Below are 24,068 nucleotides of genomic sequence, written 5' to 3'. Positions count from 1 at the left end.
TTGGTTTGTCATGATCGGATTTATTTTTTATTTTTTCTGGGCATAGCCCCCCATACCAGGCCACCCCCTCCCCAGTGGGGCACACCTAGAATGTCACGTAGGGCGGGGGGTGTTCATTCTTCAAGAGCAGGAGAAATGAGTCTTTGTGGGGAGGGGGCAGCCCCCTTGCATCTTTCCCCTACACACCCCAGAAGCACAAATGTGACCGACACCTCCCCAAAACCAGAAGCGGGGAAGGCAAGCTCTGTAGGAAGTACAAGTATATGGGGGTTGGGGAGGGGGCGAGACGGGAAAAAAGTGCTTAGTAAAACCCCCTTGATGCAGTTCCTCTGGTGGGATGAGTCCATCAGTTTACAAGTCCTAATGCTGAGGTTCAAAAGAGTCTGTGGAAGGATTCCAAGAAAAGGAGTACGTGCGTTAAGAGAGAAAAAGAGAAACAGAGAGAGAGAGAAGGAGAGACGTCTGTACGCTCCCCCATCTGTCCCCTCCCACCCAAAAAAATGTCTACTCGTGTACATCCCAGATCTCAGAGAGAAGCGGCGGAAGTTTCTTGTCTTGAAGACGCAAAGCGAAGACCTGCTCAGAGTGCACGCTGCTCAAGGTCCGTAGGCTGACCAGTTTCATCAACATGCGCGGAAACATCAGGTGGTCCTGAAAAAGCCAGAGGAGAGGAAAACACAAGGGTTGGTCAGGCACCCTGCCACTCACGTTTACGGATGGAGATGTAATAGGGACACCGAGGTCCAGCTCTGAGGGCCTTCCCTCACTGAGAGAAGTGAAACTACAGGGAACCAGGCAGAGGGCCTTCTCGGTGGTGGCGCCCTCCCATCAGATGTCAAGGAAATAAACAACTACCTGACTTTTAGAAGACATCTGAAGGCAGCCCTGTTTAGGGAAGTTTTTAATGTTTGATGTTTTGTTGTGTTTTTGATATTCTGTTGGGAGCCGCCCAGAGTGTCTGGGGAAACCCAGCCAGATGGGCGGGGTATAAATAAATAAATAACAACAATAATAATTATTATAATTTCAGGTTCATTCCCCCTCAGGCAGGGCTGAGAAAAGCTCCCTTCTGAAACCCTGAAGAGGTGACGCCAGTTAGAATAGACAATACTCAGCTAAATGGACCAGTGCGTCAAGGCAGCTCCTCCTCCTATTCCCCTGTAACCTCAATTTTAGGGCCCACTGCTATTTTCCATCCCTTGCTATTCCTTTCTCTGCAGCCAAAGGGGAGGAGGTGACTTAAATTATGTTTTTTTTCTTCCCACCATGCAGGAGACGTAAAGGTTTCAGGATTAGGAATCTCTCTTGAACCCAGCAGGGGAACCAGCGGCTGTCTCGGCGGTGCTTGGCCGCAGCCCAAGAGCAAATTCTGTGAGGCGTCCAAATATTTTTTGCCTCTTCGCCTGCTCAAACGATTTCCCATCACAGCAACTTCACCACCCGCCCTGCACATTCATTGCCCCAGTCTTCCATGCCCACACACCCCTGGACACCTGTGGGCGGTGGAGGCGGATATAAGAGCTGAGGGCCTCGATGTAGGGCTGTTGCAGAGCTTCCACCAGGCCGTGGTCCTGCACGTTGGGCCGGTCGGCTGAGAAGATGTTGATAGCGATGAGGAGGGCGTATTCGGCATCATCCAGCTGCAGCTGCCGCATGGCCCGAGAGAACTCGAAGATGGGGTTGATGAACTCTACCTGCAGACCTGATGGTAAAACGAGGAGGAAGGAAACGAAAGCCGGAGCGTCAGGGAAAGAGAACGCACCTCACTCATGGCCACACAGAGACATATATTGTCATTTGGTTTCACCAGGCCAAATTAGGCCCACCATTCAACCCCAATTCGCCTGCAAAGCTATTCTGACTGAGCCACAGCCCCCTGGTCTATAGCTGATGTCACCGTCAGGTGTGAGGCAGGTAAAGACATGGCCGGGACTAAAGGCGGTGTTGTTGTTGTTGTTGATTACATTTGTACACTGCCCTTCATCCATAGATCTCAGGGCAGTTCACCACATAAAATTGCCATATAAAAACACAAAATATATACAAGAACAAAAACAAACCAATACAGTGTAACCTTGGTTTTCGAACGCAACCCGTTCCGGAAATCTGTTCAACTTCCAAAATGTTCGAAAACCAAGTATCAAAGGCTGTCAGCAAGTTCAACGGGGAAAATTGAGAAATGTGCTTTGGAAGTTGTTCGACTTCTGAGGCGCGTTCAAAAATGGAAGCATTCACTTCCGGGTTTTCGACGTTTGGCTTGCGAAACGTTCGGCAGTGAAGACGTTCGAAAACTGAGTTTTGACTGTAACCCCCTCTCCCACAACACATTTAAAAGGGCATCAGTTGTCAAACAGGGCCTGTATACCTGAAGGAGCATCTCTACCCCCATTGTTCAGCCCAGACACGGAGATCTAGCTCCGAGAGCCTTCTGCCTGGTTCCCTCACGGCAAGAAGTGAAGCTACAGGGAACCCAGCCAGATGGGCGGGGTAGGAAGGAGGAGGAGGAGGAGGAGGAGAAGGAGAAGGACTGGCTGAAGAGGAATGTTTCGGAAACCAAAGCACGGCTTCTGATTGGCTGCAGGAAGCTCCTGCAGCCAATTGGAAGCTGTGGAAGCCCCGTTGGAAGTTCAGCTTCCAAAAATACTTCGCAAACCGGAGCAGTCACTTCCGGGTTTGCAGCATTCAAGAGCCAAAACATTCGACTTGCAAGGCGTTTGGGATCCAAGGTATGACTGCATAATGAAGGAGCCAGCTGAACCTCCCTGGGGAGAGCATTCCACAAATGGGAGCCGCTGCAGAAAAGGCACTGCTGATCAGAAGCACCCGAAAAGCCCTGCACAAAATCCTGAGCACGGCACTTTGCTAGCTCTGGGACAAAGAAAAGCAATAGTAAGGGAAGCCCCTCACAGAGCTACAATTCCTAGAGTTCCCTGGGATTGGTGGTTAAACCACTCTAGGAATTGTAGCTCTGTGAGGGGAGTAGAGGGTCTCCTAAGAACTCTCAGGACTAAACTTCCCAGGATTCCTTGGGGAGAGACTGTTTAAAGTGGTATGATACTGCTTTAAATGTATAGTGCAGATGGAGCCCGACTTGTGCCTGGGAAACATCTGGGAAAGCAGTGCAAGCAAATCCTCGCCAGAAACAAACTACAAGCAGAGACAGGAAGCATGGAGATTGTGAAGCCATATTTACATATTTGTTTCCCTCTGGCAGAAAAGGACCTCCCCAGAGTGTGATGCATAACAAACTGCACATTGAACAGGCAGAACAGAGAGAAGCCAAGCCAGAGGGTCTGAGATAGACACACCCTTTATTTGCTTTTAAATAATACAAAATACGAACTGGAATCAACCCTAGTAAGGAAACCGACTGGATTTCAGATCTCTTAGTGGTTACTTCCCCCTTGTCAGGCCCACTGCTGCAGAAAGAAAGGCGGCTAAAAAGGAATGCAAACTCGTGTCAAACATGCCATGGCAACACAGCCATCCTTAGGCTGTCCTTTCACCTGACTTGTAAGTAGATAATTGTTGATACGCAAAGGAATTAATGGTGTGAATCACCTGAAAAGCAGACCAACTCTTGATGCCCCAGGCCAGACAAATGTGCAACCTTGAATGCATATGAAAATCCTCAAACTGCCTTCTTAAAAAAACAAAAGAAGTCCCACTGCCCCCCACAAAAAACCCTTCAACTTTCAAATCGACCCCAAAAAATTGGAAGAAGAAAAAAATGCACCTGCTACCTTTCCATTCAAAATAAGACTTCTGTACTTGGCCAGAGAGGGACGCAGGTGGCGCTGTGGGTTAAAGCCTCAGCGCCTAGGACTTGCCGATCGAAAGGTCGGCGGTTCGAATCCCTGCGGCGGGGTGCGCTCCCGTCGTTCGGTCCCAGCGCCTGCCAACCTAGCAGTTCGAAAGCACCTCCGGGTGCAAGTAGATAAATAGGGACCGCTTACCAGCGGGAAGGTAAACGGCGTTTCCCTTCCCAGAGCAGCGATGTCACGCTGGCCACGTGACCCGGAAGTGTCTCCGGACAGCGCTGGCCCCTGGCCTCTTGAGTGAGATGGGCGCACAACCCCAGAGTCTGTCAAGACTGGCCCGTACGGGCAGGGGTACCTTTACCTTTACCTTACTTGGCCAGAGTCTGCCAAAGCTTTGCTAATCTCACTGCAAAATCAGTGCTAGCAAGGAGATTCTTTCGGGAGGGGAGTTGCAACTCTGTTCAGGCATGCTGGGTGCTGCGATGCCCTGTCATTTCCACATCTAGCGAGAGGAATGAGCCTTGTGTGTGGCAATAGCCTGGATGAGACAACTGCTGGGGCTCCCCAACCCCTTGCTGTGCTTATTTATGACCCCCTGGCAAAGTGAAAGCAAGGGCAAAATGCAAAAGGCGTAACATAATTTTCTTTAGAAAGAAGCTCTTTCTTGAGCAGAGGCAGCTGTTCTGGAGAGAACATGACACAACAACACACAAAAACAGATTTTGTTGATGTGAGCTTAATCTGACCTGAGGTCTGGGTGTGTCCTTGATCTGTGAAGTAGGACAGAAACGCTCACATACACCCTCAAAAGGTATTGATCTTCCTTCCTGGTACTTGGTATTCTTCTGGCCTGCCACTCCAAGGGGAAGAATTTTCTGGAAGGAGCCCCTCACAGCCCACACATACCTTCTCCTTTCCCACCTCACCTGCACGGTGAAAGTCGTCCTTGCTGTAGGTGAAATCCTTAAGAAACGTGATACACTGGGTCTCGTGGTTGTAGCGTCTTGCCGTCTCCAAAAGCATGATCTGTGGAGGCAGAGCAGGGGGTGAAGTTGTACCCCTCTCTTGGAATAAAATTGTCCAGCATACATGGCACAGACATATATGGACTAACTGACTAGGCCACATAAGTTCCAGGCACCTTTCCCTCCCTTTCCTGCCCTAAGTTAAACCCATTCTCTTCCTTCCTTCATCGTTTCCCACATTTCCAGTATGATGAAGTGGCGAGAGCAGCCTTTCTCAGCCTTGAGTCCTCAGATGTTCTTGAACTACAAAACCCATCATCCATGACCGCTGGTCTTTCCAGCTAGGGATGATGGGAGTTGTAGTCCAACAACCATCTGGGATCCCAAGGTAGAGTCAGTTCCCAGGTAAGTGGGATTGATGGTTAAACTGCTCTTGAGAACTGTAGCTCTGTGAGGGGAATGGAGGCCTCCTAACAACCCTCAGCACTCTTTAGAAACTACAGCTCCCAGAATCCTATGCGGGAAGCTATGACTGTTGCAAATGGTATCATAGAGCTTTCAAGATAAGGTGTGAAGGTGGCTAGAGTTAGTGAAACTTCGGTCCCATTTATTTCAGTGGGAACTACGTTAGTAATGACTTGATTTTAATTGATTCAATGGGACCTGTGTTCCACCATCTCGGTTTGGAATCAACACAATAAGAAGAGTGGAAATACATATCAAACACAAACTGTGATTCACATTGGTGGCGTTAGACCATTGTTTAGCATGGCAATCCTCTAGTGCGGCTGCAAGAAGTTGGGAAGCTCCTGTTTTTCATAGCTACAGTTTATTATGCCATCGGTGGCGCTGTGGGTTAAACCACAGAGCCTAGGACTTGCCGATCAGAAGGTTGGCGGTTCGAATCCCCGCGACAGGGTGAGCTCCCGTTGCTCGGTCCCTGCTCCTGCCCACCTAGCAGTTCAGAAGCACATCAAAGTGCAAGTAGATAAATAGGTACCACTCCGGCGGAAAGGTAAACGGCGTTTCCATGCGCTGCTCTGGTTCGCCAGAAGCGGCTTAGTCCTGCTGGCCACATGACCCGGAAGCTGTACACTGGCTCCCTCGGCCAATAAAGCGAGATGAGTGCCGCAACTCCAGAGTCGTCCGTCACTGGACCTAACTACCATTTGAATCTGGCTTCTTTCAAACAAATTGAAATTAATATTCATTACAATTTGGGCCAGCATGACACTGTGGTTTAGCAAGAGCATTAAGCAATGGCTTCCAAACTCCTCTTTGTGGCTGTGCCTAAGGAGGAGAGGCGCAGGGGGAGCTCATAGGTTTCAGATGCAATGAAGTTTATCCCTGTTATGCTAAACTATGGTTTAGAGCAAATCTAGATCCAGGCATTCTGTTCCCACAATAACTTTAAGACATTCACTGAGCCGGTAAACACATGTGCGGACTGTACCACTTCAGATTCATTGGACTGAATTGTGCTCCACCAAAATAATAATAATAATAATAATAATAATAATAATAATAATAATAATAATAAATCAATGCATTCGGAAAGCTAACATTTTAGTGCTAAGACAGAATCATTCTCCCTGAAATGCTGGCTTTCCACGCCCACCTCCACCCCCGGATTCAGTCACGTGAGCATCCCAACCTACACCATGCTAAATCTAAAACCATCACCAGTGAGAAATCCAGCCTCTTGTCTTGCGCTCATTTTTCTCCCACACACTGCAATTACCCTCAGGTTGCTTTCACAGTAGAATTTCAGGCCTTGTTTGTCTCTGGAAGCAGCATGCCTGCTGCCACTTGGATTAGGAATAAAGGAAACTGCTGCATATTAAAAGCAGAAGATCTGTCCCTATAGCATCTCGTCAGATTGCAGTGACTCTCCAGGGTTTAATAATAGTAATAGTAGTAGTAGTAACAACAACAACAACAACAACAATAATAATAATAATAATATAATATTCTTTGTACCCCGCCCATCTGGCTGGGTTTCCCCAGCCACTCTTCCAACAAAACACTAAAATACAATAACCTATTAAACATTAAAAGCTTCCCTAAACAGGGCTGCCTTCAGATGTCTTCTAAAAGTCTGGTAGTTATTTTTCTCTTTGATATCTGATGGGAGGCGTTCCACAGGGAGGGCGCCACTACCAAGAAGGCCCTCTGCCTGGTTCCCTGTAACTTGGCTTCACCTAGCCCTCGGCGCTGGACCTGTGTCTGGGCAGAACAATGAAAGTGGAGACGCTCCTTCAGGTATACTGGACCGAGGCCGTCAGGAAACTCTATTTGTAACATCGATTAAGCCGCCCTTTTTACCGACAAATGCCGGGAACTGAAGCTGCAGACTTTAGCATTAAAATCACTGGCTCCCCTACCAAGATTCTACTTCCTGGTTCTTCACTGCTGTGGGATCTGCCGGTTCTTCCAAGCCTCTTCAGCTATGTAAAGAGAACCAAAACCTCCCGGACGGGAAGCAATGTTTCTAGCTGGCTTAAGATGCTAATGCTGCAGTCCTGACCCCACTTACCTGGGAGCAGACCCCAGGGAATTCAGCAGGACTTACTTCTGAGCAGATACGGTTAGGATCGCGGCCATATAAATTCGTAAGTGAAGCAGGAGACGCTCTACCCCGCTCTTGCTCACCTCGATGGTGGAGGCTTTGAGCAGCGCGATCTGGTCCTCCCGCGACAGCTGTAGGAAGCCAGGAACCTGCTTGGCAAAGTCCACAATCTCCTGCACCGAGATTATGGCCAGCTCTGTGAAATGGGCGAAGCGCTGTTGCCGTGCTTCCCGGCTGTTGGGGTCACTGCCCATAGGCCAGGGCTGGTAAGTAGAAGGCAGGCAGGGGCAGGAGGAGAAACATGGAAGGAGACAGAAATAGAGAAATGAGGTCAGTCTAGGGCAGGAGACCCTTAACAATGCACAGGTTTCACCGATGCAATCCTAAGCCTTACCCCCAAACTGCTCTCCAAATCTCTCACCCACCCTCTATGATTGACAAAGGGGGTGGGAATCAAGAAGACAAGAGCCTGGGATCCCTTCCAAACAAGATCCAGAAACCCACGCTCTCCAACTCTCCCCTGGTTATTCTTCTTAACCACCAGGATTACCATGACTCTCCCCACACGTCCAGCAAAATGTACCCATTCTGAGTACATTGAACAGGGCCTGGATAGCTCAGCTGGTTAGAGCGTGGTGCTGATAACACCAAGGTTGCAGGTTCGATCCTCATAAGAAACAGCTGCATATTCCTGCATTGCAGAGGTTTGGACAAGATGATCTAGAATTCTATGATTTTATGATTCTTGAGTCAAGAAAACATCTTTTGTGATGGGGGGTGGTGGCAGAGGAAGAGGATTGAAATGGGAGGGAAATCAGGGGTAAAAACAGATTAAACAAACTTAAACATCCTGGCTCCAAGGACCCCCAAAATTATGCGAGGTGTTCTATACATCTAGTAAGCTCAGGTGCGAGTCAATGTTAAACATGGCACTTGCTGTGTACATAACTTGTTTAACTAACCTATCAAGGCAGACTGAGCAAGGCAGGCCAATTCGAGGTTTGTTTTTGTTTCTTCTTATCAGGATAAATAAGCATCTTGGTTTGAGACAGGAAATGGGGATACTGGTCTGGTTCAGAAGTCGAGCCTGCCTTTTATTCCCATTTGAACACGTTTACCGTATTTTTCGCTCTATTGGACGCAGTTTTTCCCCTCCAAAAATTGAGGGGAAATGTGTGTGCGTCCTATGGAGCGAATGCAGGCTTCTGCCATAGCCGCGCGCAACCCCTCCGGCAGGGAGAGGCTGCACCGGGCTATGGCTTCTTTAGCCCTGCGCAGCTTCTCCCGGCAAGGAGAGGCTGCACGGGGCTAAAGGGGAAGCCAAAGCAGTGAGTGGGATCCATCCTGCTCGCTGCCTTGCCTTCTTCCATAGCTGCGCGCAACCCCTTTGGCAGGGAGAGGTTGTGTGCAGCCTGTACGCTGCTCTTTGGGGCTGGGGGGGGAATATTTTTTTCCTTGATTCCCCCCCCCCTAAAAACTGGGTGCGCCCTATGTTCCGGTGTGCCCTATGGTGCAAAAAATACGGTAGTTGTGTTGTGTTGGGGTAAGGAAGACCAGCTACAGAGCCCATTCCGATGTCTCTAGAACCAGTGAAAATGGGTGCAGAAGTTGACTTCCGGGTCGGCGCCATCGCCGAATGGCGGACTCCCTCCGAGCTCCGGAGGGAGCCTGCTGGGTAGGGGTCGGGTCCTGCCGCGCCGGCGACGCGGGGACCCTCAAAAACCATGGGCGGAGATGCCCATGGACTTGGTAACTCGGCGGGCACCGTTTGCGCCCCCCTGACCCGCGAAGGAGCCTTTTTAAAGGCTGCGGAGCGGGTGACGGGGGGGGTGTGTGGTGCTATGAGTCCACTGCTTCCCCTGCCCAGCGAAGCCGCATGCCATTCGGCGGAGAGCAACGACTTCTTCTTTGGAAATTTCGGATTTGGATTAAAAAGAACAACCCGTGAGTAAATTTATTGGACTTAAAAGGGAAATTTGATCTACGAATTTGGAGCGATCGGGGGAGGTGCAAAAAGGAAGTCCCCCCCCCCCCCGTTGTAGATGGCTTAACGCAAGGATTTGACAACTAAGATCGAGAGATGAACTTGCTTACTTGAAAAAATTTAACTTCACGAAGGGAAATTACAATAATTGTGCTGGAGGAGAAGATTGGTTTGTAGGAACTAAAGTGCAACCCCCCCGGGAACCGGGAACGATCCGCTATGAGAGACTGGCGAAGAGACACAGAAACTTTGACAGCTGTCAAAGTAGCTGTCAAAGCAGGAAAACAAAAGAGAACTTTGTTACGATGGCTTTGCTGGTTAGATTTGTTACAATTTGGACATAAATTACTGGAAATAAAGGCAACAAGTTATTTGACTTTTGGGTCTGATCTGGAAAGAAATTAAGTTACCATATTCCCTCTAGAGGGAGGATGGGACATTGCAACAGTAGCAGCAAGTGGAAAAATACCATGAATTTGAGCAGGATTTGTTATCTCTTGGGAAAGCTGCAAAAACGAAGCATTATTTTGTCTACAGAGGTCTCTATACTAAAGGAGACAATGGATTTATCTATTGAAGAAAGGAAGGGACTTGACGTAAGTTTATGTTCCTGAATAACAAAAGCCTCTGTGGAGAACAAGAAGTTTCTGAATTTGAAGGTTTCTGCAGCAGAACAGGAAAAAACAACCTGAGGAATAAGAGCTGGACTAAACTTGAAGTTGGAGCATTTGGAACATCCAGACTTTAAAAGGATCAAGAAACAGAATTTGAGTTATACTCTTAAACATAGAGGTCTGGATGGAAGAAGAATGAACTTTTCTGAGAGTTTCTCCGAGATTGGACTTTCTGAAATTAAAAGCTATCAAAAGACGGCAAAGTGGAACTGAGATATAGACGTGGATGCACCAGGCTGGCAGTAGATAATGGATGAACTTTGGGGATCGGAACCGGGGATGGGGGGGGGGAGAGATTTGGAACCCAAAGGCTGTAAAATTACATATCTTTTCTTTCTTTTCTTTTTTTCTTGTCTGTTGTTTGAAAATAGGGGAATTCGTGGAAGGGAAATGGGTTCGACCTTAGGGAAGTATATAAAATATAAGGAGAAATGGTTAATTAAGATAAATAAGATAAATTAATTTGGAATAAATGGGTTATTTAAAATTATAATAAGGCTTTAAAATTCGGGGTAAGAATTTGTGGAATCAACTTAAGGGAAATGGAATACAAGAAGGGGAGGGGGGGAAGTCCGGGAAAGATGTTACTGAAACTAAGTGTAAACTATATTTTTCTTTTCTTTCTTTTCTTTCTATCTTTCCTTTTTATTCTGGAAAATTTAATAAATATTATTTAAAAAAAAAAAAGAAAATGGGTGCAGAAGTTGACATGTTTGCCACATGCTCCTGCATCCATCCTTTAACGAAGGATGACGTCCTCCTGAGAGAGCCCAGATCCGCCCCCCCCCCTTGAAACTCACAGCCCTGCTTCCATTGCCAGAAGGCTTCCCCAGCCTGACAGCCCTCTCCACTTTCCTTGCAAAAGTAAGGGCAACAGAGAAGTGTCTGCTTCTTATTCTCCTCCCCCACATGCAATCTCTTTTATAAGCTTGCTTTGGTGCAGGCAATTGAAAAGCACCAGTCATCATGTGTTGGTGAGCAATGAGGGGGCGGGAGTCTGCCCTGGGACAGGCGACTGGATTTGCAGGGAAGAATGCATTGTAGCTGGAGCTGGAAAAGGGGAAAAGATTGGGGAAAGAAGACGTTCCACAGACAGGGTGTACGGGAGCATCTGGGAGATGGGTGGCAGCCTTAGAAATAAAACCACAGAAGTTACAAGCCAGCAATGTATAGATTGTTTGTTGCTGCACTTCCATGCTGACTGTGGAGAAGAAGAAACTGCCAGCTCAGCAACCGGCATGGAAATGCAGGCGACTAGTCTCTTAGCAGGCTGGTTAAAAATAAAATTTAAAAATTGGCTTTCCACCAAGCTGACTAGTGGAGCAGGGAGGAATAGAGTGATTCATCCCCTTTCTTTCAGCCTGCTAAATTTTTTTTAAAATACTTTTCAGGTTTATATTTCACTGATTTTACAATCATTTTGACATTTCAAAACTTGACTTCCTTCCCCTTCTTTCTGCGGTTCCTTAAATTTATTTTTAATATCTTCTGCATATCCAAATTAACTTCATCTGCTCATTTCTTCATCTTCTTTAAATATACAGTCATACCTCTTGTTACGTTTGCTTCAGGTTAAATCTCTTCAGGTTGCGCCCCGCAGCGAGCCGGAAGTACCGGAAAGGGTTATTTCTGGGTTTCATCGCTTGCGCATGTGCAGACGCTCAAAATGGCGTTGTGGCGAATCGCGGCATGCACAGACGCGGGTTGCGTTCTGCTCATGTTGCGAACGGGGCTCCGGAACGGATCCCGTTCACAACCTGAGGTACCACTGTATACCTCTATGAAACTGCAGGTTATCACAATACTGTAATCCTGCCAGTGTTCTTACCTGTTTTACAATTTATCTGCAAATATTCAATAAACCATTTCCATTCTTTTTATAAAAAGTTTGTTATCTTGATTTCTTATTCTTCTGGTAAGAGTTGCTATTTCTGCACATTCCATAGAGTGACTAGTGGGGTGCCACAGGGTTCTGTCTTGGGCCCGGTCTTATTCAACATCTTTATCAACGACTTGGATGATGGACTCAAGGGCATCCTGATCAAATTTGCAGATGACACCAAACTGGGAGGGGTAGCTAACACCCCAGAGGACAGGATCACACTTCAAAACGACCTTGACAGATTAGAGAACTGGGCCAAAACAAACAAGATGAATTTTAACAGGGAGAAATGTAAAGTATTGCACTTGGGCAAAAAAAATGAGAGGCACAAATACAAGATGGGTGACACCTGGCTTGAGAGCAGTACATGTGAAAAGGATCTAGGAGTCTTGGTTGACCACAAACTTGACATGAGCCAACAGTGTGACACGGCAGCTAAAAAAGCCAATGCAATTCTGGGCTGCATCAATAGGAGTATAGCATCTAGATCAAGGGAAGTAATAGTGCCACTGTATTCTGCTCTGGTCAGACCTCACCTGGAGTACTGTGTCCAGTTCTGGGCACCACAGTTCAAGAAGGACACTGACAAACTGGAACGTGTCCAGAGGAGGGCAACCAAAATGGTCCAAGGCCTGGAAACGATGCCTTATGAGGAACGGCTAAGGGAGCTGGGCATGTTTAGCCTGGAGAAGAGGAGGTTAAGGGGTGATATGATAGCCATGTTCAAATATATAAAAGGATGTCACATAGAGGAGGGAGAAAGGTTGTTTTCTGCTGCTCCAGAGAAGCGGACATGGAGCAATGGCTCCAAACTACAAGAAAGAAGATTCCACCTAAACATTAGGAAGAACTTCCTGACAGTAAGAGCTGTTCGACAGTGGAATTTGCTGCCAAGGAGTGTGGTGGAGTCTCCTTCTTTGGAGGTCTTTAAGCAGAGGCTTGACAACCATATGTCAGGAGTGCTCTGATGGTGTTTCCTGCTTGGCAGGGGGTTGGACTCGATGGCCCTTGTGGTCTCTTCCAACTCTATGATTCTATGATTCATAAGTTTTTGTATCCATTTTTCCTTTGCTGGGACCAGCCTGCTAAATTTCTGGGCTGGCTGGGGAGGAAGAGACTTGCCTTGTGCTGCAGCAAGCACAGAAACAATGAGCTGATGGGAGACTGCTCAAAGTGCCCCAACTATAAAATTGGAGAAATTGAGAGAGAGATAGTCGCACCGGCAGCATATCTCTTCTTTCTCGTATCCAAAAATGCAAGAAGGGCCTTTACACTCGCCAGAAGCTCAGCTCTGCCCTCGCCGGTCCTGGAAGGATCCTTTAAAAAAGTCCCATATGCTCAGAGACTTTGTGCCTGTTTATTGGGGGATATAGGAAGCCCAGAGCACTTGTTCTTTAGGTGTCCCTTTTATGAAGAGGCACGTAGTGAGACCATTGATCCCCTGCTGGTGAGGCTCCCAGACCTCCTGGAATTGCAAAAGATTCAACCTTTTCCTGTTAGGCAAAGATCATAAGATGACCCGAATGGTCGCCAGATTCCGTGTACAGATCTGTAGACACAGACCATCCCCCGACTCAAACTAGTTTGTTAAGAAAATCCCCAAACTCTGTTCCATGGGTGTCTCTGGGTCATCTCTCCATGGTAGCTTATCTTAAAGTTTTAAGTGTCTATGCGCTTATCACATTTATAAATTTTAAATTTATTGTTGCACATTGTTTTAAATGTTTGTTTTCCTTCTTCTGGGATTGTACCCCCAAGTGTGTTTTATAAGCTGGTCTCCGACCGTAATAAATTATCTATCTATCTACAGTGGTACCTCGGGTTACATACTCTTCAGGTTACATATGCTTCAAGTTACATACTTTACTAACCCAGAAATAGTGCTTCAGGTTAAGAACTTTGCTTCAGGGTAAGAACAGAAATTGTGCTCCGGCGGCGCAGCGGCAGCAGGAGGCCCCATTAGCTAAAGTGGTGCTTCAGGTTAAGAACAGTTTCAGGTTAAGAATGGACCTCCGGAACGAATTAAGTACTTAACCCGAGGTACCACTGTATCTAATAAAGTCAGACATTTCTGGAGCATCTGAGCTGGGATGAGATACGAACGAGAGCTGAGCTTCACATAACCCGCACGCCCATACTGCCATTGCTAATATCGTCTTCGATTACCGTGACTTTGGGCTGGTCACTGAAGCTCCTCTTGTTGCACTGCTGTTGCGCTGCTACCAGCTGCCGGATCATGCCCTCCTGCTGGGGCGTGAGGGGAGCTGGTTCGGGCTGGGGCAAAGAGGGGTCGCAAGGCAGAGGCGGCACTCGAAGAACCTCGCCTCCGCCCCCCTCGCCTCCCGATGCCCCTTCTCCCTCCTGCTGTTTACGGATTTTCTTCTTACGGATTTGCTCTTCCGACAAAACACCTAGAGAGAAGGAGAGGGGAGGAGTTATTGAGATCAGGTAGGATCACAGAGAGAATCTCAGTTGTTCCTGCTACATCCCGGTATGACCCACGGAGGACCTTAAGGTCCATAAATAGCAACACCCTAGAGGTCCCGGGTCCTAAGGAATATGATTAGCCTCAACCACAGCCAGGGCCTTTTCAACACTGGCTCCGGCCTGGTGGAATGCTCTGTCTCATGAGACCAGGGCCCTGCGGGATCTGATTTCTTTCCACAGGGCCTGTAAGAAAGAGTTGTTCCGCCCTGGCCTTTGGCTTAGAATCAATTTGATTCCCTCCCCCTCTTTCTTTTTTCCTTTCTCCTCCTGTGAAGAGGCTGCATTTTAATGTTTTAATGTTTCATTTTAATCTTGTTTTTTAAGTTGTATTTTAATCAACTTGTTTTTATTATTGGTTGTTAGCCACCCTGAGCCCAGTCTTGGCTGGGGAGGGCGGGGTATAAATAAAATTTATTATTATTATCAGCATCCCCAATCCTCTGACTCATCCTCTGAAGTCCCTGGCTGTGAAATGTCTCCCTGAACTCTGCCTCCTGCAACCATTACTAACGTTTAGACACGATGACACATCTTCCCTATTTGTCCAACTCTCTAATTAACATGAACTGCTTTTAGAAGTGTGTTTTTTTGGTAACCACATTGCTGGCTTCTGTGTGGCTCAGACTCCAGATCCCATGAGTCCCAGCCAGCATGGCCAATGGTCACGGATGATGGGAGCCATAGGTGCCATCTATGTGGGGGGCCATGGGTACCCGGCCACCCACAAATTTTCCAAGAAGGGGCCGGCCACCCACAAAGTTCCACGTAGCACGTCGCGCAGCCCTGGGCATCCGCTGCTGCGGGGGCAAGCCGGCGCACCTGATGGGAGTTGTAGTTTAGCGACATATCTGGAGGGTTACAGATTTCCCCCCCCCCCGCTCTGTATTATTTTAAATCAGGCTTCCTCAAACTCGGCCCTCCAGATGTTTTTGGCCTACAACTCCCATGATCCCTAGCTAGCAGGACCAGTAGTCTCAAAACATCTGGAGGGCCGAATTTGAGGAAGCCTGTTTTAAATCTTTTTTTTTTTTTTTACAAGTTGTTTGTCGCCAGCAATTTACAGTGGTACCTCGGGTTAAGACCTTAATTCATTCTGGAGGTCCGTTCTTAAGCTGAAATTGTTCTTAACCTGAGGTACCACTTTAGCAAATGGGGCCTCCTGCTGCTGCTGCCGCGCGATTTCTGTTCTCATCTTGAGGTAAAGTTCTTAACCCAAGGTACTATTTCTGGGTTAGCAGAGTCTGTAAACTGAAGCATCTGTAAACTGAGGCATCTGTAACCTGAGGTTCCACTGTATAATGTTTTGCTGGGATCAAGGATCTACAGATGCACTTTCGCTCCGGCGAGAGCGCAGCCCCCCCCTTCCCCTGGGCTTAGAAAAGGCAGAGTCTGAGAAGACGGGCTGGTTTCAGAACCAGAGATGAATGGCAGCAGTTCTCCCTCGTGTTGCGCTGATCTTCGGAGAGCTGTGGGACTTCTCCCTGCTTTTTGAGCACATCTGAGATGTAGCAGAAGGAAGATGAGCTCCCATCTCTCTCCTCAGCTGCGGAGGAGGTCAAGGGCTCACCAAACCCCCATCCCACCCCCCAGTTATCTTGGGTGACAGCATTGCATAATGCCATAAACCCCTGTCTCCCTCTCTCTGGAGGGAACACAAGCAGGGGAGGGTCAGAACAAGAACAAGAGTTGCCAAGAGTTACTGACAACCAGTGCTTGCAATCTTAGCGTTGTATCGAACCAAGTTCTACTCAGAGCAGGAACTACTGAAGTTAATGGACCTAGGTTTGTCACGTGGGCCTTGTTCACTGTCCAATTGGGCGCTGATGCACAACAGGGCCTTTCAATGGTGGCCCCCTGCTTGTGGAATGCCCCCTCTGGTGAGTTGCGCCTGTCTCCATCATTATTCACTTTCGGGAGTATTCTGACAACATTCCTGTTTACCCCGGCGTTTGGTGGCTGAGGAATACTGACCCTAGCAACCCCAAGATTGTTGGACTGAAGCACATTTTTAACCATTAACTGCTTTTGGACGTTTAATAATTGAGTTTGTTTTTAGAATGTTTTAATTGTTTTATAATTGAGCATCTGTTTGCCACCCTGGGCTCTTTGGGGAGGAAAGGTGGGATACAAACCTAATAACAATGCTGATTTACTTGAATGGCTCTGATAATGGCTAAGCTTGGATACAGCCCTTAACCTTAAGGATACCTTAAGTGTCACCTCTTCCCATACAAACTGAACCGGACCGTGTGCCTGTCCTCTGAGGCCCTTCTCTATATCCCCCATTGCAGAGAGGTTTGGAGGGAGGCAACAAGAGATCAGGCCTTATCTGTGGTGGCTCCCTGACTGCGGAATGCTCTCCACAGAGAAGCTTGTCTGGCGCCAGAATTACATGTCTTTAGGGGCCAGGCGAAAACATTCCTCTTTGCCCAGGCCTATGGCTATTAAATAATCTGATGGCCTGTGAAAGTGTGGGGGAAGAGGACTGTTATTACCGTATTTTTCTGTATTTTTCGTTCTATAAGACGCACCTTTTCCCTCCTAAAAAGTAAGGGGAAATGTTTGTCCGTCTTATGGAGCGAATGCAGGCTGCACAGCTATCCCAGAAGCCAAAAAAGCAAGAGGGAGAGCTGTGCAGCAATCCCTCTTGCTGTTCTGGCTTCAGCGATAGCCGTGCAAAGCCTCTTCAACAACATTTGATTCAGAGTATTTTTTTTCTTGTTTTCCTCCTCTAAAAACTAGGTGCGTCTTATGGTCGGGTGCATCTTATAGAGTGAAAAATACGGTAACTATTTTATTAGTTGTCTGTCTGCCATAATGGTTTTTTTATGCTTTTATTACTAATGTTCTGTAATGCGTTTTTAATGTTGTACATCACCCTGGGATCTTTTGATGCAGGGTGGTATATAAATTGTAATAATAATCTGGAATATGTAAACTACGCTTAAGTCTACAGTAGTGGAAAGGTGGGATATAAAATATTTAAAACAGGGCTGGGGAACCTCTGGCCCTCCCGATTTTGCTGGACTCCAACTCCCATTATCCATGCTGGCTGGGGCTGATGGGAGTTGGAGTCCGGTAGGCTTCCTCCCTGGGCCTGCTGAAAAAAGAAAACAAAGCAGGCAAACAAATTCCATTTTTGCCCCTTTCCCCCAAGCCTTTGTCACCCCAGATCTCAGCTGTGCCTCTTCGCGCCAACTACTCACATTCCTCTCGCATGCCCGCCTGCCGGCACTTCTTCAAACGGCACTCTTGGCACTTCCGGCGCATGTACATGTCCATGTGGCACTGCCCACTGCCCTTGCAGGTATACTGCGCCCCCTTGATGACGCTGCGCCGGAAGAAGCCCTTGCAACCCTCGCAGCTGAGGACGTTGTAGTGGAATCCCGAGGCTTTGTCCCCGCACACGCTGCACACTTCATCACCCAGCATCTTGGGGGCAGGGCCCTTCTTGCGCTTGCGGGTCGGCTCTTCAGCTGTAGGGGGAAGAAAAGTGGCTTAAGAGATGCCTGCGAGCTTCACACACACACACACACACACCCGGCTTCTTGGTTACGATGTCCACATTGGGCACCATGCTAAACTATGATCTGGCACAGGAGCAGGGAACCTGTGGCCTTGCAGATGTTGCCCAACTTCTGCTCCCACAAGTCCTTGCCGGCATGGCCAGGGATGATGACGAGAGCTGTAGCCTGGCACCGACTAGAGGGGTGCAGGCTCCCCATTCTGGGTTTATTTATGGAGTTGTGAACCAGCCTCATCTCCTCACAGGCTCACCTGTTGCCTTCCTCCTCCCACTTGGCTGAAGGGTGGAGTTTGGGGTCTTTCACTTCCGTGTTTGGCTAACCACAGTTTTGTTGTGTTGTCTGACACAGGAAACCATGGTTAACATTAACCAGGCAGAAGGCCTTCTCGGTAGTGGTGCCCTCCCCTGTGGAACACCCTCCCTTCAGATGTCAAGGAAATAAACAACAATCTGACTTTTAGGATACATCTGAAGGCAGTCCTGTTTAGGGAAGTCTTTTAATGTTTGATGTTTTATCATGTTTTTATTATTCTGCCACGAGCTGCACAGAATGGCTGGGGAAATCCATGTGGATCGGTGGGGTATAAATAATAAAATTATTATTATTTATCATTATTATTGCTATGTTTGGTTCCAACAAGCCAACTTCAGAACCGGAGGCTGAAGTAAAAAGCCGCTGGCATTATTATTTGCTGACACTGAGCGATTGTTAAACTCACATTTGTAAAGGCCTTAAGGAATAGAAGGACCACAGAATCACAGAAATACATAGTTGGAAGGATCATCTCGTCCAACCCCCTGCAATTCAATGCAGGAATCAACAGCCAAAAAAATTCAATTAAAGAAATACAAAGCCGTCTACATTCTTCTCAAACTCACCCGCACTGTGCGTAGAGCTCTCTCCATCGTCTGTGCAAACCACCTCGATTTTCACAGTGCTCTGAGACTCTGGCTTTTCCTTTGACCACTCGTCTTTGACCTGAGAAGCGGGCTCCCCATCTTCTGTGTGTGTGGTGTGGTGTTTTTTTGGGGGGGGAGAAAGAATAGCAATGGAGAATGAGGCAAGGAAGTGAAGAAAAACCAAAGAGTTATATTGTTTTCTTTAAAAAGCCCGCTTCTGTTGTCCATTTGGTAGTAGTGGGCTGTTTGGCGGGGGGGGGGGGGGGAGAGGGTAGGAAAGGGTAAGTAGGTTTCAGTAGGTGGCTTACCCAGTGGTAACTGAAGTTCATTGGTGCCCGTTTTGGCCATCTCAGGGTGTCAGCCACAGCAGCATTGCATAGCCAGCCCTGGAATCAGGCAGACAAACAGAGGCAGTTCAGCCATTTTAAGAAACAGCTATATACCAAGTTAAACCATCTACCTCAGTGTATTCTGCTCTGACCGACAGCAACTCTCTGGGCTTTCAAGTAGGGGAGATTCCCAGTCCTCCTGAACCAGGGACCTTCTGCACCTCTCTTTAGCAAGCATTAACCAGCAAGTTTCACAAAGGTGGTGTAACTCTTGAGCAAGCCCCAAATCCCCTCCTCAGAGCTCAAATTTCTAGAGTGGTTTAATACTCAAGTCTCTCTTTATAGGGAATTCTGGGAATTATATCTGTGGGAGGGGAGGGCAATAGGGGGCCTCCTAACCATTTTCATCACCCTTAGCAAACCACAGTTCTCAAAGTTCTTTGTGGGGAAACCCAAGGCTGTTTAATGTGCTATGAGACTTTTAAAAATGGATAGTGCCATTGTAGTCCTCCATCAGCCTGCTTCCTCATTTCTCCTCCATTTCCATGGAAAAGGGAGAAAAGCAGCATTTCCTCATGTTGCATCTTCGAGGGTCGGGGGCAGGGAGGAGGTGATTTAACTTGATGGGGAAAATTTGGGGGTGCTGCAATTTGGTCCTCCTGCTATTTATTTCTGAAGGGGTGGCAAAAGAGCCGTCCAAATACAGCACCTGCTTCCCGTTAACTTCCTACGTTCAAGGAGGGAACGAAGGGCCTCTTCTGGCCTGCACCTGGTAACTCCTACGAAGGCCAGCCCAAGGCATTTTGCTGCCTGAAGCGGCACAGGAAATTAAACCAACTTCTGTCTCTGAGTCAAAGGCCACAGCAGCCCAAGGCTGGCCAAATTATTAGATACCTGAGGCAGGAAAATCCCATAGGGGCTTTTGCCTGGGAGCAAAAAAGTATGACGACAATACATTTGCTGCCTTTACATGACACCCAAAAGAAGCCACCCGAGGCCATATTTCTCTGCCCAATGGTAGGGCCAGTCCTATCTCCTGCCATGCTGGTGTCCATCACCCATAAATTCAAACTCTGGGTCACCCTACGCACTTTAAAAACCATCGATTCAAGAGGGATTAAAGAAGGTACTTCTGCGTTCAACTTCTCCTAAAATTAAGGTAGGGAGGCTGCTGCGTCAAGATGCAAAGACGGTTACTAGTTTAGACATCTCTAAAAGAGGATTTGCACAAATTCATGGCAAACAAATTTACAACTCTGAGCTCTGATGGTTGAATGAAGCCTCCATGCTCCATATATATTTGTGGAGCTTCAGTTACTGGGAGGCAACAATGGGAGAAGGCTGTTCCCTGCAATACCTAACATGGGCTTCTCAGAGGCAAAGCTCTCCTTACGCTCTTATTTTCTACTCCAGAAGATTTTTATGGGGCTCTGAGTCTTCTTCACACACTTCTGGAGCCTTCTCCCCAAAATGGTCAGCACAACGTCAGAAGGTATATTATTTATAAGGGAAGAGGCGTGATGCATTTTGACCTCTCTGTACCCTATGCAACTTGCCCATCCTTTCGTTCCACTTCTCTTTTCTTAGCTGAGATTAAACGAGTTTGGATTTGGCAAACCTTGGGCTTTTCCAGCTCAGCCGGAGTCCAGCTGAATCGTAAGTCCCTCACTCCGCTGCAACTTTGTGAGTCCCTGAAAAGGTGTGTTCCAGGGGCGTTGTGAGGGTGAGGCAATGCAAGGAGAGACTTAACGCCTGTTCAACTTGGCCATGCAACCTAAAAGGACCCAATCCTCAATGCTTGAGTCCACACTCGCCTGCTGGCTCAGTTGGCAGCAGCCTCCTCCCCAAAGGTTCCTGGACAGAATTTGCAACAGGTTAACTTACACTGGCCTAAGATACACCACCTTCCTAGAATTAGGATTGCTCTGACTGCCTTTTGGTTCCATATTTCCCTGCCCATGAAGTTTCCTCTCTCCTACTGTTTCACTCACATCTTTTACAGCTTTTCACTGATATACACACACACATATACGTGTTCTCTCTGTGTGTGTGTGTGACACACACACTGAAACATTTCCCACCCACTTTTCCCCACGTACGATGAGAAAATGCAGATGAGGGCCACTTGCCCTTAAAACTCACCTTTCTCCCCACAGTGGGGAAGAGACTCAGCTATTTGACAGCCACATGGCAGGGCTTATGGGGCAGAAGCACGGCAGTGGGGAAGAGGGGCAGTCGGCCAAACAACAGACCTGGGGGCAGGATGTAACCTGAAAGGGAAAGAGGAGACAGGTATCAACATATTCCCCTCATTTTCCCATGCGTTCTATACATGCTGGATGAAAGAGGGAAATTCCCTCTTCCTCCTCCAGTTTGACACACTAGCCTTTTACATTTCCCAAAATGTAGAGTTGGAAGGGTCATCTGGTCCAACTCCCTGCGATGCAGCAATCTTTTTGCCCAATGTAGGGCTCAAACCCACAACCCTGGGAGTGAGAGCCTCATGCTCTACCAACTGGGCTATGTTAAATGACATACACAAAGTTCTGAGCTAGCTATGGAGATCCCGACAATCTCAAGAAATACGCACAAGTCAGGGGTTGCAAATATGGTACATGCCAGCTGTTTCTGAACTACAACTCCCATCATCCCTGCCCATTGGTCACGCCGGCTGGGACTGATGGGAGCTGGAGTGCACCATCTGGAGAGCACAAAGTTTGCTACCCCAGCTGCAAGGAAACTCAGCAATACAGCTGCAGAGATAGCGCAGGATAGTACGCACCCCGGAAATGATCACTTTCAGCTTCTGCCTTTTGGAAGAAGGTACAGGGTTATAAAGACTAGGACAGTTCTACCCAAATGCAATTCTGGTTTTAAACGTAGCATAAGGAGTCTCTATAGGAGTATATTGCAATTTAAAATGGGGTTTCAGAGTTTTTAGGAGTTTTTGAATGTCTTACGTAGATTTTTCAATTTCATTGTTCTGTATGGGACAATGACAATAAAGATATTGTACTGTATCATATCGCCACCCCCTGTGAGTTCAGAGGTGAGTCAAAATGGCAGAAGAGGGAGGTATGAGTAAATTTAAGGGAATTCCAAGCTTTGCAGAAGTGCAGGAGCATCTTTAGAAGGGGGCGGGGGGAATCACAACAGGCCAAAGAAGACTGTGCGTGCTCAATGGCTGTGAAATGCTGACTGGCTGGGGTGTGTTGAAGGGACAAATGTTGGGGTGAGGGGGTTTAATTTATTATCCTGGAAGATGGCCGACATCCTGAACAGAAGTTGCACTTCACACTGCAACATGGTGTTGCAGTTCCCAACTTATTCCTTCCGACCCATACCCAGTATTCCAGATGGTGGGGGCTTGCGTAAAGCGGATTTGTGGCAGAGGCGAGACTCGAAGCAGGAACTCCCAGATTCATAGCTCAGCCTCTTGACAACTGAGCTGCTACTCAGCATGGCATTTTGTTCCAACGCCACAAACCAGAGCATGTTCCATTTGCCTACAACCCTGGGCATAGCTTTCAAACGCTCTGCCATTCCCCACAGCAACTCTCTGTTTCTCTCCAGGGCCTTTGAGGACTTATAAGGAAATCAGCCCTGAGTGCTCACTGGAAGGACATATCCTGAAGCTGAGGCTCCAATACTTTGGCCACCTCATGAGAAGAGAAGACTCCCTGGAAAAGACCCTGATGTTGGGAAAGATGGAGGGCACAAGGAGAAGGGGACGACAGAGGACGAGATGGTTGGACAGTGTTCTTGAAGCTACAAACATGAGTCTGACCAAACTGCGGGAGGCAGTGGAAGACAGGAGTGCCTGGCGTGCTCTGGTCCATGGGGTCACGAAGAGTCGGACACGACTAAACGACTAAACAACAACAAACTGACATCTCTTCTTTCCACTTCCTCAGTGTGCTTGCTGGGGGGGGGTCTCAAACAGGGGCAGGTGGTCTCTTGCGGATCAAACTGAAAAAGCGAAGCCTATTCTCCCCCAGCTGCCATTGTCCTCCTTGGAAGTGAGGCATCCCCCACCCCTGGGGATAGCTGGGTGGGTGGGGGGTAAATCTAGTAAATAAAAAATAGAAATTGTAGGAAGGTTTTGACAGGTTTTTCTGAGCGCTTGGGGTCAAAAGAAAGTAAGTCAAAACAACTGTTGTTGCTGAGACATTTCATTCCGAGCCAGACAGAGGATGATGATGACAGGTGGGTGTCCTGCCGCCCCCCAACATAAATCCCGGCTACGCCCATCCGCCCCCCGCCCGAGATCCTTGCTGCGCAAGTGCCATGATTAGGGACCCTCGGTGCTCGCGAGTCTGCGATCCTAAGTATAAAGCCCCTCTGGACACGGCGGAAGTTGCCTCCGAGCAAACCTTGCAAGCGATGGCGCAGCAAAGCGCTGAGATCGACTGCCCGCGCCGAGCCCCCGGGGTGCGGGGGTGGGTGAAAAGGGGGGGGTTCTCTCTTCGCCAGATGTTGGCACTTTCTCGCGGGGGAGACCCACGCACTTGCGGGTGTGCGTGTCCGGCGGCCCCGATCCCAGCCCTCTTCCCCACGGATCCGTCCCGGACCTCGCGGCCACCTCTCGTGCGTCGCAGCCCCGACTTTTACCTGTCTTTTCTGGCTCTCCTGCAACCTCTCCGCTTGGGTATCCAAAAAAAGTGAAAACACTGTCTCGCACACAGGATCAAGGCGCTTCCGGGAACCCTTGCTAGGCGTCACTTCCCTTTCCAGCCTGGGAAACCACCCCTTCTCCGGCAGGCGCCTCCCCACCTTCCCGGCCAGCGCAAGGAGCCGTGGTCTGCGCGCACCGGAATATCCCGGAGAGGGAGAAGAGAGCTCCTCGGGTGCGCAGTTGCATTGGGAGCAAGTCGCAATCCTGAAGGGCCATTGCATATTTTTTCCCCAGTCACGCAGGAAAGCGGCGATTCGGTGGCTCCCTATGATAATGTCGATTTCACGTGGATCCGTCTCCCAAAAACGCTGGCTGT

The 24,068-nt window shown here is 48.2% G+C and overlaps 1 protein-coding gene across 2 annotated transcripts; it reads right to left on the bottom strand.

Annotated features, from left to right (window-relative positions):
* On the bottom strand, positions 1–23,823 carry NR1H2 (nuclear receptor subfamily 1 group H member 2). Of its 2 annotated transcripts, none has more exons than XM_083709632.1 (10): positions 23,689–23,823; positions 21,220–21,347; positions 19,057–19,134; positions 18,728–18,850; positions 17,529–17,798; positions 14,002–14,246; positions 7,379–7,558; positions 4,688–4,787; positions 1,494–1,702; positions 1–651 (listed from the first exon to the last, which is right to left on the bottom strand). In XM_083709632.1, exons 3-10 carry the CDS (start codon positions 19,094–19,096, stop codon positions 505–507), a joined length of 1,314 nt encoding a protein of 437 aa, XP_083565758.1. In that variant the 5' UTR covers positions 19,097–19,134; positions 21,220–21,347; positions 23,689–23,823; the 3' UTR covers positions 1–504. The 2 variants fall into 2 exon arrangements, with proteins under 2 accessions (XP_083565758.1, XP_083565759.1); XM_083709633.1 differs by having other exon boundaries at positions 18,728–18,847.
* Positions 23,824–24,068: the final 245 nt, after the last annotated feature.

This window comes from Podarcis gaigeae (assembly GCF_964106915.1).
Source record: "Podarcis gaigeae genome assembly, chromosome: 13".
In the NCBI taxonomy this organism is placed as follows: domain Eukaryota; kingdom Metazoa; phylum Chordata; class Lepidosauria; order Squamata; family Lacertidae; genus Podarcis; species Podarcis gaigeae.
This window is presented reverse-complemented; position numbering and strand designations above follow the sequence as displayed.

Coding starts and splice junctions, on each gene's coding strand:
- NR1H2 (XM_083709632.1), bottom strand. CDS start 19,096: ATGGCCAAAACGGGCACCAATGAACTTCAGTTACCACTGG. Junction 14,247..17,528: donor GGCGGGCATGCGAGAGGAAT/GTGAGTAGTTGG, acceptor CCTTCTCTCTAG/GTGTTTTGTCGGAAGAGCAA. Junction 4,788..7,378: donor TCAAAGCCTCCACCATCGAG/GTGAGCAAGAGC, acceptor CTGCCTCCACAG/ATCATGCTTTTGGAGACGGC.